At 36.9% G+C, this 12523-nt stretch overlaps 2 protein-coding genes across 2 annotated transcripts in view; both read left to right on the top strand.

The window, feature by feature from the left end:
* The first annotated feature begins 2082 nt into the window (after positions 1-2082).
* Positions 2083-5434, top strand: LOC309491071 (uncharacterized protein). The gene is made up of 7 exons (XM_082160498.1): positions 2083-2114; positions 2231-2268; positions 2420-2604; positions 3477-3631; positions 3751-4181; positions 4271-4476; positions 4577-5434. The coding sequence occupies exons 1-7, from the start codon at positions 2098-2100 to the stop codon at positions 4757-4759; spliced, it is 1215 nt and encodes a 404-aa protein (XP_082016624.1). The 5' UTR covers positions 2083-2097; the 3' UTR covers positions 4760-5434.
* Positions 5435-10560: 5126 nt separating this feature from the next.
* abcc8 (ATP-binding cassette, sub-family C (CFTR/MRP), member 8) overlaps positions 10561-12523 on the top strand; it is an 81505-nt gene continuing 79542 nt past the window's right edge. Inside the window, exon 1 of the mRNA XM_082160405.1 lies at positions 10561-11159. Within this exon, the coding sequence (XP_082016531.1) occupies positions 11136-11159 (24 nt within the window). The 5' untranslated portion in view covers positions 10561-11135. The remainder of the gene's footprint in view (positions 11160-12523) is intronic.

Genomic DNA, 12523 nt, shown 5'->3' with positions numbered 1-12523 from the left:
AGGTTTTCTTGCACAGCACAAAGCTTAATTTTTAATTAATGGAGCCGCAAGTCCGAGGGTCTCCGGTGGAGCCAAAGGTGAGAGGAGCAAAGACGGAGTTGACAGGCCGAAATGGAGCCAAGAGATCGAAGGCCAGAGTCGCACGCACGGTAGATGCACAGCCTGCCGCTCTATGTGACAGGGACTCCCAGGAGACAGTGCAGGGCTGTAGACATCCTGCAGCGGTGGGTCTGGTGGACTAGCTGAGCTTCATGGTGCAGCAACACATGGCAGAAAAATGGTAAGAATAGCACAGTCAATGTAGAGCAATGAGATGGGGAACTCACAGTTTATACAGTCCTTAGAGCCGTCCAAACACAGCGATGATGAAGGTACCGGGTGGGAGACAATATTTCTTTAGTTTATCAGCCAGTCCTCATTTTCCGTAGTTAAGACTCCCTCGTCCGCTGATGTCATGAGGGGGTAAGAGAAAAAGATACCTTTTGGAAATTTTAGATAATTTCTCTCATTTTCAGTAGGTCCAGTAGTAGCTACCAGCAGCAGAAAAACAATGTCCATTGAATTTAATACATGTCTGATATGCAAAATAAAGATATTTTTTATCGAACTCTGTTAGACTTTCTGTCTTCTGTTTATTGCAATGACTACATTTTACTCAGTAGGTATGTAGCTTATGTTTTTAATTGCATTTACTTCTGAGACTTTAATTCTACATGATGAACAGGTGTTGTGTCGAATTTCGACTGCCTGCCAGAATTCTACTAGCCTGACTACGTCAGACTTCGTACTTCTGCTCAATTTCAGTTCGCTTCTGTACTCAGTCTGAGATAGGGACCTATCTCCCAGTTTTCCTCCGGCCAATCAACGAACAGAGGGCAGGCTGAGAGCCGTGACGTAGACGCTGATTGTACCGTGGATGCATAGATTTACTTCACATAATCTGCAAAAGTCGTTCACAGCCATGTTCACTCCGGTATTTTCGCTCTATTTTCGCATCATACATGTGTTTACAGTGGAAGTTAGATGTGGCTGAGCCAGCGCATAACACACGTCATAACCAAACGTTATGTGATTGGCTTACGGGTAACCAATGATTTTAAACTTCAGACAAGCGACCCCCCCCCCCCCCCGCGCGAGAAAGATAACGCTTTTCAATTATGCCCTTCCAGACTCTGTCTACGAAGCAAAGCGAAGTGGCAGAGTTTGGTATTACCAGGCTAGAGTTCTACTGCCCTCCACTAAATGAATTTTAATGATTGTGATAATTTTCCCTTTCACTTTTCTTTATTTTAATCAACTTTTATGTAGTTATTGCATTTGGTGGTCACAAGTTAATTTGCAGATCTTTTATGTCGGATACGACTGACTAACATTGAGTAGCCTAAATATTGTATACGATTCCTAAAGGTTTTGCATCTACATCACACATTACAGACATTGATGCACAAACGTGGATATGATCTACATGTCTAAAGTATATTGAAAGAATAAATCTGTTTTAAAAACTCATTGATTTCACTTAACAACTTTAAATATAATGCACAATAAACTATAGAAAAATGTATTTACATCTCTCAACAGAAAGGTTTTCTTTATTCCCTTAAATCCCTTTTAATTATAATAAAAAGACCCCCCCTTGAAAATGGGGCTTGAAAATAGTTTTCTCTGCAAAAGGCTGGCCCGGTAGAAAACGTTTGGGAACCACTGACCTAGCCTAAAGCAAGGCAGGTTTGTGCAGGTTTGTGCAGGTTTGTGAGGTTTGTAAAGTGTAGATAAATCAAGTGTGTAATCAACAAGCCCATACAGGAACTAATGGCAGATGTCCAAAGTACACCCAATCAGTTTTCTGACAGACAGATAGGTAGATACAACATATAGAAAGATCCAATGTTCATTGTCAGTTATAAATCCACAATTTTCTTTTCTTTTTCTTTTTTTTGGTGAACTGTTCCTTTAAGGACACCTACTAATCCCCCAAAGGATACTCCCTCTGTCCTTTGACAATCAGTTTTATGTATCTTTGTTTCTAAAATTTTTAAGGAGGAACCAGAGAGTATAAATTCCCTATGCTGATACTAACAACTGCAGTGCTTAGAGATGCATTCCTCTTACAGGTAACTTTTACTGACATGCTCCATCCATCGTTGTTGTAGTGATTCTTGCCATTTTGTTACTTTTTTATTGTTTTTCAGACAAATTTGAAATTTGTGGTAATTTGTCATTTCTTCAGGACAATGAACATGGTTTGCAGAAGACCAGTCCCCGAAGGTGAGTAAAAGTATAGGAATTGTTTTTAACCAATAAAATGTAATCAAAATCTCTCTCAGTCTTCACAAATTGACATGCTTAATATTGTGGTAATTGTCACAAGCCTGTGCAAAACCATTATGTAGTAAGTATTACATTTGTAATTCTACAGAAGTTATGGAAGAAAATCAACTCAGCTTCTTTCAGGAGCTTCTTCCATCGGCTGAGCGTACGGCTTTGCTCTACCATCTCTCCTATCTCTGTTTGGCTAAGTTCCCCAAGTTGGAGAGGGTTCTCAGAGAGTGTGCTCTTGAAACCCAGAATCTCTTTGCCTCCTCTGAGGCTCTTCTGCAGAAGGTAAAGTCAATGTTCTTCTGACTTTCTCTTATTGAAGTCAAACTAAAGAGGCAGATTAAAATAAGACAGTACTATCAACAGTAGAAATCGAGGATAGATTTGTATTGAATTTGAATACAGGTACAAAACAAGAAGAATTTCAAGGGGTATCATTGAAATGCATTGAAATTAATATAAATGTTGTGAGTGTAGCTTGTAATAATGCATTAGATTTTTTCTGCATGAGTTACTCATTATTGTGTTTTCTTGCACACAGCAAATGAGGTTTTTTTTTGTTTTTGTTTAAAACATTAATGTCTGAAATGTATATATTTCACTGTAGTTAATAACTTAATTTTCATTTTATGCACCATTGGAGAAGAACATTACATTTCAAGGTCACACAGACTTTCATGAGTTTTATAGATTTTTGTACTTTTGGGGTAAGAGAAAAAGATACCTTTTGGAAATTTTAGATAATTTCTCTCATTTTCAGTAGGTCCAGTAGTAGCTACCAGCAGCAGAAAAACAATGTCCATTGAATTCAATACATGTCTGATATGCAAAATAAAGATATTTTTTATCTAACTCTGTTAGACTTTCTGTCTTCTGGTGGAGATAAGGGGAATGATAGTTATAAAATATTTATGATAAATGTTTGACATTATACATTAGTACAGATTCCCTCATCCACCTGCATATTTTGGTTTGAAATCAGCAAAATTCATCAAAAGGAGATAACCTTGGTGGACGATTAATTTTGAACATAGAATAACTTAATTATCTATAATGGAACTTAATTATCTAATATAAAATTATTTATGTAAGTTGGCTCAAAAATCTAAGTGGGCACATGCAAGGACATAACATGTAAACATCTTGCTGTCTTTTAGTGTGTGGACACAAGTAACCAAATGGTTTCCACACTGTTCCCTCAACTGAAACTCGCTGTTGAAAATAATGAAAACATTCAGACTACAAGTTCTTTGGAAAAAGCAAGAGAATGGATCGCAGAAATTGTTAACGGAGTGGAAGAGATGGTGGACAGGTAACATTTTAGGAAATGTTTCAAAGTGTTACACATCAAAAGCATTATGATATATGAACCTACAGAACAAAGTTTACTGTGATTGAACTGATGGTTTATCTGAAATCTGTCATTATCAGATATGAGAAACACAACCACAGTGTGGCTTCCTGCACCAGTGATGTGATTCTTGAAAAGGCTGAGGCTGAAAAAAAAATTGCACAAACTACCAAGGAGATAGAGGCTCTAGAGAAGGTGGTGAGAGATCTTCAGATGGAACTGAGGAAAACCTTAGAGGATATCGGACAAATTGAGTCAAAGATAAACCGGTGTCAGGCCAGATCTGCTTGTAGAAGAATGTTTGGTTTGAGTTTCCTGGCTGTCATTGTGCCATTTGTTGGACACATTCTTAAATCCATTTTTCAAGCTAAACCTGCACAAAACCAGGCTCTCGCCAATGAAAAAGCTCGACTCATTGCTCAGAAGTCAAACCTGAAAAGCCAGGAGCACAATATCCAAGTCAGGCTGACTGATGTTCAGCTGAAGTTGGCAAACAAGAAGACGGAAAAGGGTGAGATTCTTTCAAGATCTCTGTGTGCCAATGTAAAAACCTCAGAGCGATCTCTCATAATCAATGTCTGCTTCATGTTGTTTTTCAAGGTTCAATACCCGAAACTGTCCGTCTGAGCGATGTCCAAAAGTACCTTTATCAAATCCAACAAACTCTGCTTAAGCATAATATGTTCTGGAAATCAGTGCTAGTATTTCTGGAATCTCTCAAAAGCGAGACCTTTTCTAATGAACACTTCATTGAGGAGAATGAACTGAAGGAGATTGTTCTGATGCATATTGATTTAGCGCAAGAGGTAACTTACACACTGAGTAAAACGTTCAGTTGCAGATTATGACAGGTCATTTCATTGCATTTTCTATGTTGTGATTCATTTTGTACCTCTAATTTTTCAGAATTGGAAGGCCTTTGGTGAATCCTGTCTGACGGCAAAGAGGGCCTTTAGCTTGCAGAATAAGGATGCGTATAAGTTCCTGGAATTCAACCCATCTTCATTTTCACCAGAGGAATGGAAAAGGCGGTATGACATTGTCATAGCAGATCTTACCAAAATAGGTACTGCCATCGGAGCACATTAGCCAATGATGGCTGCCATTACTTTACAGTACATAGAAGTACATTCAACATACACATTTATATGTTTTAATACAAAGCTGCGTTCAAACTGGCGCTGGCTAGCGCTGTGGTCCTCATAAAGTTTATGAATGACATTCATAGATGTCATTCCATGTTGAGGACATTTTTTTTTTTTTTTTTTTTTTGGGGGAATCCATTTTCTTTCCACTAAACATTTTGGAGGGAAAAGATTATATAATCAGCATATGTATGATATAAAAGAGAAACAACATAAAAAAAAAATGTAAAGCATCTTTAGATTTATAGAATTGCTGTGGTACTATATGATACATTTATGTAAAAATGGTTCCACTTTATTTCTATAGTCCGCTTTAGACATTCTACTAACTATTGCCATGTTACTTATAGTCAGTAGAATGTCTTTTGGGGGACCATCAAAATAAAGTGTTAGCATATTTAAGCATACAGTCTATTAATAATCTAATGACAGTTAGTTGACATGTAGTTGCAAAGTTACTTATAGTTAGTAGAATGTCTAAAGTGGACTATCGAAATAAAGTGTTACCAAAAATAGTAAAGCCAAAATCTTGATTAATATGGTATAATTTGAAATGCCTGTTTGTGTGTGTATGTGTAAAAAAAAAAAAAAAAAATGGACAAAAGAAAGAAAAAAATAACATGTTGGATATATTTTCCTTGAGGTTCACTTATAATGAATATATATTCCACAACACAGTGTAAGTGTTGTATGTCACTCTGTTCCAGTTCAAATTACCAGTTGGATTTATTAAATATTACCTTATTGCATTCATCTTCTTCATCTTCAACTTCATTGGTATTTAAATATAGGCTTATGATGAACATTATTCTTGTACAAACAGACGCTGTATTAAGCAGAACATAACATATTGAATGAAAATGTCTCTGAAACATCTGTGTATTTGTCAAATATTGCATTGATTTCACTTCAGCTGTGATAAAGTATGCAAACATAGCACGAGCGTCTCTATATGAAGCAGAAAGCGTCAGACTTGACGGCTTTTTTGACGGCTACGTTTAACTCCACCTTTAGACAGTAGGTGAGCTCATCCCAAGATGTGCTGTTGTTCACAATGGAGCTGCTCTTGTAATGGCAGTCTTTTCTAGCCGGCTCACAGTTACCCTTACACACTCCCAATAGCACATTGTCTCCCCCTACTGTTCATCCAGGGCATTCCATGTCATCAGTCCAGCATTCATATAACAATTATACACAAAATCATAAACACAATAAAATAATTATATACATGGAAAAAAATATTCCTATGACTTTACACACAGGGTGTCACACAACTTTTGTTTCATGCCGACTTTAAGTCTTCTTTTAATGAGGCCGAGAGCAGTGGGAACGGAGCGAGGCCGGTGGCACAATTGCTAATAAGCAATAAGACTCCACCAGTCTTGAGTCTCATGGAAGGACTAGAGAGGACCAAGCCTGGACTTTACAATGTGTTTGGTTTATGTTTGTGCGGCAGTCGTTCGCGAAGGACTGCCACTTTACTTTCGTAAATCTTTTTTACTTCTCTTGTCTCTGTCCCTGTCCCAAATGGCACCCCTAAACACTTGCGGTCTTCCGAGTCCGTACTTTCTTGACGTAACGCAATTTGACTGTAGGGAAGAAGTCTGCTGTGGAGCTCACATCAACCGACTCTTAACTATTGTTTTGTGTTTGTTTATTTTATGATTCATTTTGATGAACGTATGCCGGTTCCAGCCTCCTCCTTACCTGAGCTACTAACTGTGTTACAATGATATGCACAGTTACAAAAGTACCTCTTGCAAAACTATATCATCCCTCTAACCCCCCCAACCTGACTTTTTATGTCATTAATATGATTTAGCATGTCATAATTTTGTCTTTTTTGTCAATTACAATTTGGTATGTCAATTACAATTTGGTATGTCAATTATGACTAAGTATGTTATAATTATAAACTTTTTATGTCAAAATTCTGGTTAGTGTCATGATTTTGACTTTTTACCTAATAATTTTGACTTCATGTCATAACTATGACTTAGTATTGGTGATGTCAATTTCAAAACATTGCTTCATTAAGCTTCGAAGCCTTTACAAATCTTTTTTTCTGAATCAATGTTTCAGAGCGTGTATCAAACTGCCAGAGTCACGCGATTTCAGCAAACAAGGCTTCATTACGTCATAACTGTTTCGAAACACTTCGAAATTTCATTGGTTCACCGCTGGGGGCGATGATCTCAGTCACCCCATGAATCATGAGAACCAATGAACAAGTGTCTGTGGGTTTTAACCATAGATATCATATAATAAAGGCTAGATGTTTCGTCCGCTCTGCTGGCCAACGGAGGTCGACGTCCGCACGCGGCGGCCATCTTGCCACAGGGAGCTCGCTCACTCGTAACATTGTGTTTTAATGGTGCATGTACTTTTAAATAACCATAACTTGCTCAATTTTCTACCGATTTTCAAACGGTTTGGTTTGTTATAAACGTCAGAGATGTAGTTATGACACTGCATACATATGAATAATTAAGAAAATCTGCAATTTCAACATGTTCCAGCGTTCAGAATTATAGCCACGTTAATAACGTTTATAAGAAACCAAACCGTTTGTAAATCCGTCAAGATTTCAGCGAGATAAGAGGATTTGTGTTCGTACTGATCACTCACCTTACTTCAGATACCACAGAGCTCGCCAGAAAGCTTCCCTGTGACAAGATGGCCACCGGTGATGCCGTTCGAGACTCCGCCTTAAGACATCTAGCCTTATATGGATATCTATGGTTTTAACTATGGCACGTTCAATCTCAAACCGGTGCGCAACATTTTGCTACGGTTTCCGGGTTGAACGACATGTTTCCTGGAAACGATGTGTAACAGGGTTTGAGATAGTTTTCTCTTGTTTGGCGGGTGTGTCAAAAATTTCAGCCCAATCAGAAGCAACATGTATATAAACCACGCGGTATTAAAAAGACAGCTCGCACAATGGGTCCAAGTAAAGTCGTTTACCAATGTGTCTGCTGCAGTTCGGTATACGCAACAATTGAAGACATTAGAAGACATGTTTGTCGTAAGAGTTTTATAGTAAAAATAAAGCATATCAACAGTGATCAGCAATAATGATAAGCCTAATACAATAAAAATAATAAGGTCATAGATCATAACACAGTCTCCCAGGTAAGAAAGTGGATTATCCTTCACCTGAAATGTCTTTTCATCCTGAAATGTGAGGCAAATGTTGGATCACAATAATTAGGAACCACAGTTTCCACAAATCCCTCGATTGGGGTGTTCTCTTTTATTCTGGACGGCAAGGGCAGTGACTGTAACATCGAGCGCATTTTGCAATATTAAACACATATTTATACCGATTTCATCAGGCTCTGAAAATTCTTCAAAAAGAGCACAAAGAATGGCCTTCTCAGCTGCCATAGTTGCAACTCTTGCATCATCAGAACAGGGCGTTCGACGCTCCACCGTTTCCGTTTAAAAAACGTTTTGCAACTTTTTGTTGGGGCTGATAGCAGCCCTAGTCTCTGATCAGTTTTATACATTTGTAGGCGTTTTAATTAGACATTGGTATAATTAAAATGAATAATGGTAGTTAATAGTATCTTATTAGCCGGTTTAGCTGAGCCATTCATAGAACAAACAAAGCAAACCCTGGCAATTAATAAAAGAACATAGACACTTGATACTCTTATTAGATGATTAGATAGTTGCATTTGAAAGATTTTACTTTGAATTAAAAATTTGCAATCGATTTGTAAAAGGTGTTTTTATGCATGTTTGGCCCAGGTTTTTGTTGCGTTTACACTGTTCTGACCACTATGGATCACCGTGGAGACGAGTGTCGGATTGTTTCGAAGCCTCGACACAATATGGCACATTTGTTTCAACTGTTTCAGTGATCCATGAAGCCTTGATTGCCCACTTATGTCATAATTTCGAAGATCCAAAAAAATAAATATAACAAAACTAGACTATGAACAGACCTGGCAATCACCGTGGAGACGAGTGTCGGATTGTTTCGAAGCCTCGACACAATATGGCACATTTGTTTCAACTGTTTCAGTGATCCATGAAGCCTTGATTGCCCACTTATGTCATAATTTCGAAGATCCAAAAAAATAAATATAACAAAACTAGACTATGAACAGACCTGGCACATGGAAACATTGAACCGCATTTATACTGCAATACATGAAAAAGGAACAATGGAAACATGAGGGCTATATACACAAAGACTACTGACTTACAAGGAACACCTGAGAACAATCAAACAATTAACCAATGAGAAAACAGAACTAATGATGCAAGAACCAATGAGAATATAACACATGAACCAAGGGAAGCGCATGACAAGATCACATGACGGGATAAAGGAATCACATGACAAACCAAGAAATAAAGAAGCCATAAGACATGAACATGCTATAAAACCAAAACTAGACATGACACTAAAGTATGTCATAATTATTTATTATTTATTTTTGTAGTGATAAAAAAATAAAATAAAAATAAAACATAATTAAGACTTACCAAAGCATGATTTCTTGGGAATAGGCTTTAGATATCACAACATATTCTTCTTCCAGGATTCATTAGGCTGTACGGTCGTTATGGTTGATGTTGTTCAAAGGGGCTCTTACATGTCATGACTCCTGCAGGATTATTGCAGCTTTGATATGTCCTATTGCTTCTGCATGTTTCTATAAATGTCTACAGCACTACTGTGCGTGGAATTATTAATTTCATTGGTTCTTTAGAGCTGACATGATGAATCCATTGGAACGTTGGCCTACAATTGCCTATTTGTGCTTTAAGGCGCTTGTTCCTGCACTGCCAATAATGGCCTGCTGGTTGCAGCAGATAGTAATTGTGCCCTTAAACAGTTTTTCCCTGTCTTTAAAAAAAAAAGTTTTATGATGATTGCAAACCGTACAGAGATGACATTAATGATATACAACGTTGTATACAATACACAAAATATATCAACAATATGTTCAATGTCATCTGAACAATGTTAAAAAATTAAAAATTAAAAATAACAAAGGAAAAATAGGAGAAGATAGGGGAAAAAAGACCATGAGGGTAAGATATTATTTTATACATCAGTTAGAGTGTACTTTTTTGCACATTCTGTAAACCTATACAGTGACGTATAGTGGGCTATTCTCATTAATGTTAATTAACGTTTTTACGTGTTTAATTAGGGTTGGAGCTAAACTCTGCAGGACAGTGGCCTTTCAGGACCGATGTTGCCCATCCCTTATATAGCATACTTGATGGTCTTTGCTGTTGATTTCCTTTTCCTTATTTAGTGTGCTACCTTTTTTCTTCACCCCTCATGTTTGTATGTAAGAGACTAATCCTCTTTAAATATCTATATTCTTTTTATATTTCTGTAGCTCTTATTGCAGAACGGTATTTTAAAACAGACCACAGGATCGACAGCCATTCCTTAATATTCATTTAGTAAAAAGCACATAATTTAGTATAAATGTAGACTAACGCTTATAAGAAAATGTAGTTATTCCCCTATGATTTATAAATCAAGAACAATGTTTTAGAAATACATAATAGGCCTACAGTATTTAAAACATGTTGTTGTTTGCAAAGCAACAAATATGCATTAACAAAACGCTCTTTTATGATTTCTGATATGTTCTATCATGCTTTGTTTTGAGCCTTAAAGAGGCGGAATGCTGTGCTGTGATGACGACATCCTCTGCTGACGTCCTGATTGGCTTGTTTTCATCTTCAGCACCTGTCGAATTTGCCATAGCTTATGCGTAGCGAATGATCAGTGGATCACTTTCTTAGGAAGGCAGTAATTTTAGGTCCTGTTTGTGTCAACCAAGAAACAAACATGTATTCATCACCAAGGTGATTACAATTATTAGAAATGATAGGCCTGTTATAATTGTATCCTCTTGGTTTATCGTGAAATGCCGCTGCACGCTGTAAAATCAGCTGCATGTCGGTTACAGTATTCCTCTATTGTGTGATTGATTGACCAGTCGCTTTGTTCTGTTGCATCATTGATTGTGATTGATTGCTCGCGTCGCGCGTGTGTACGTGACGAGTGACGACTGGATGAACTGGATTCATCGACCAACTTTCAAATCGATGTTTGGGAATGTGAAACTGTCAGATTCTGTCTCTTTTCAGCACCTTGGTTAGTTCCTCTGGGGAAAAACTCGGACCATATGGCAAAGAAACGGACACATTTCATATATTTTTTTATTCTTAACATATTCCCGTGTGAGTTAGGCGCTTCTATCTGACGGTGAGGTTTCTGGACTGGATTGAAAATCATCATATGAGGTCGCAGCTTTGGAAACAACTGGAATTTCAGGATGATGATCACGCGCTACAGACCGGTATGCAAATTTCTTTTTTGATTAATAGGAAAAGTGGGTTTAATTAAAAATGTTAATAATAGTAGAGTTTTACCTTCATGCTGTAAATTGCCTTTAAACACGGAGTGATGTATTGAATTGTGTAGCCTATATTGATACAGTTTGTCGACTATTTTCCAGTGAGGGATTTGTTAGGAAAACCATGAGCTTTTCACCATGGTAGTCACGCAGCTATATTAAGGAAATATGCTGTAACTTTTTATGAAACATTCTCCACATATGAACCTGGTTCGCTTTAGACAAAATTTTGACATCTTTACAATTTTAACACGTTTTTGCTTGTGACAAGATGCGATAGAATTCAGACCTGTTAGTACACGGAAATGTTGTGCGCATGCGCAGTTGTTTTGGAATTGATCCTCTGTTTCAATGGGATGATGATGAAGCCCAAAAGATAATCATAATTTTTTTTTTTTTTATCGATATACTACAACCAGCTCTCCACAGTAATAATTTCTCTTGGAGTGTTTGTGTCAGAGCTCTATAAAGAGATATCGGGTTTTTTTTTTTTTTTACTATTATTATTAATTAATTTATTTGCAAATGCACAAGGATGTCTCATCTGTAAAATCAGTTAATGTGTCATATTACATAATGATCTATGTAATAATTTTTAAAATCAAAATCAGTATAAATTACATGCAGGCATACTGTACTGTACAACAAATAGCCTATCTCTCTGACCTAATAATATAATAATTAGCTATTTAAATTATAAATGAGAATGAAATTAGGGAAATATGCCTAGTTTTCATGAAAGCGTCGTGAAAATAGGATTAATTTTCTGCAACATGTTTTATTAATATACTTATGACCCCAACTATTTAACTGTATGCCTTTTAAATATGGAGTTAACTATAACCTTTTATTTATCTTTTATATTATTTATATTTGGGGTGGAAAATAAGGGGAACATTTCTTGAACATGTCCAGTGTTATACAGTTACATAGACTCTCTATAACCTGATCATAACTAAGAGAGCTTTAATCTAGATGATTATTAAAGGACACTTTCACTACAGTCCAAATAGAAATGAATGCATATTGAAAGAAATAAACCTTTAGGCCAACCTTTGATTTGACCTGCCATGTATTGCAGATTATAGGCTCATGCTACTCATTTAATCTTCAGAAAATGCTGCTTTTAAGGGAATTGCATTATGATTCAGTTGTGGTGCATTTTAACTGTTGCTCTGCTGCATCTGCTGGTCCGGCAGGAGAGTGAATTAGCATTTTGCCTTACTGAAATAACTCATCTATAACACACCACACCTGTCTGTTCTTGACACCTTTGAGTAATAGGTCAACGTTATCTTCTCACCACT

Source organism: Leuciscus leuciscus (assembly GCF_965113295.1).
Source record: "Leuciscus leuciscus genome assembly, chromosome: 25".
NCBI classification, from domain to species: Eukaryota; Metazoa; Chordata; class Actinopteri; order Cypriniformes; family Leuciscidae; genus Leuciscus; species Leuciscus leuciscus.
This window is presented reverse-complemented; position numbering and strand designations above follow the sequence as displayed.

What these genes read in the sequence shown, in the direction of transcription:
- LOC309491071 (XM_082160498.1), top strand. An exon ending in CAGAAGACCAGTCCCCGAAG is followed by an intron (nt 2,269 to 2,419) that starts GTGAGTAAAAGT and finishes GTAATTCTACAG; the next exon opens with AAGTTATGGAAGAAAATCAA. An exon ending in ATATTGATTTAGCGCAAGAG is followed by an intron (nt 4,477 to 4,576) that starts GTAACTTACACA and finishes CTAATTTTTCAG; the next exon opens with AATTGGAAGGCCTTTGGTGA.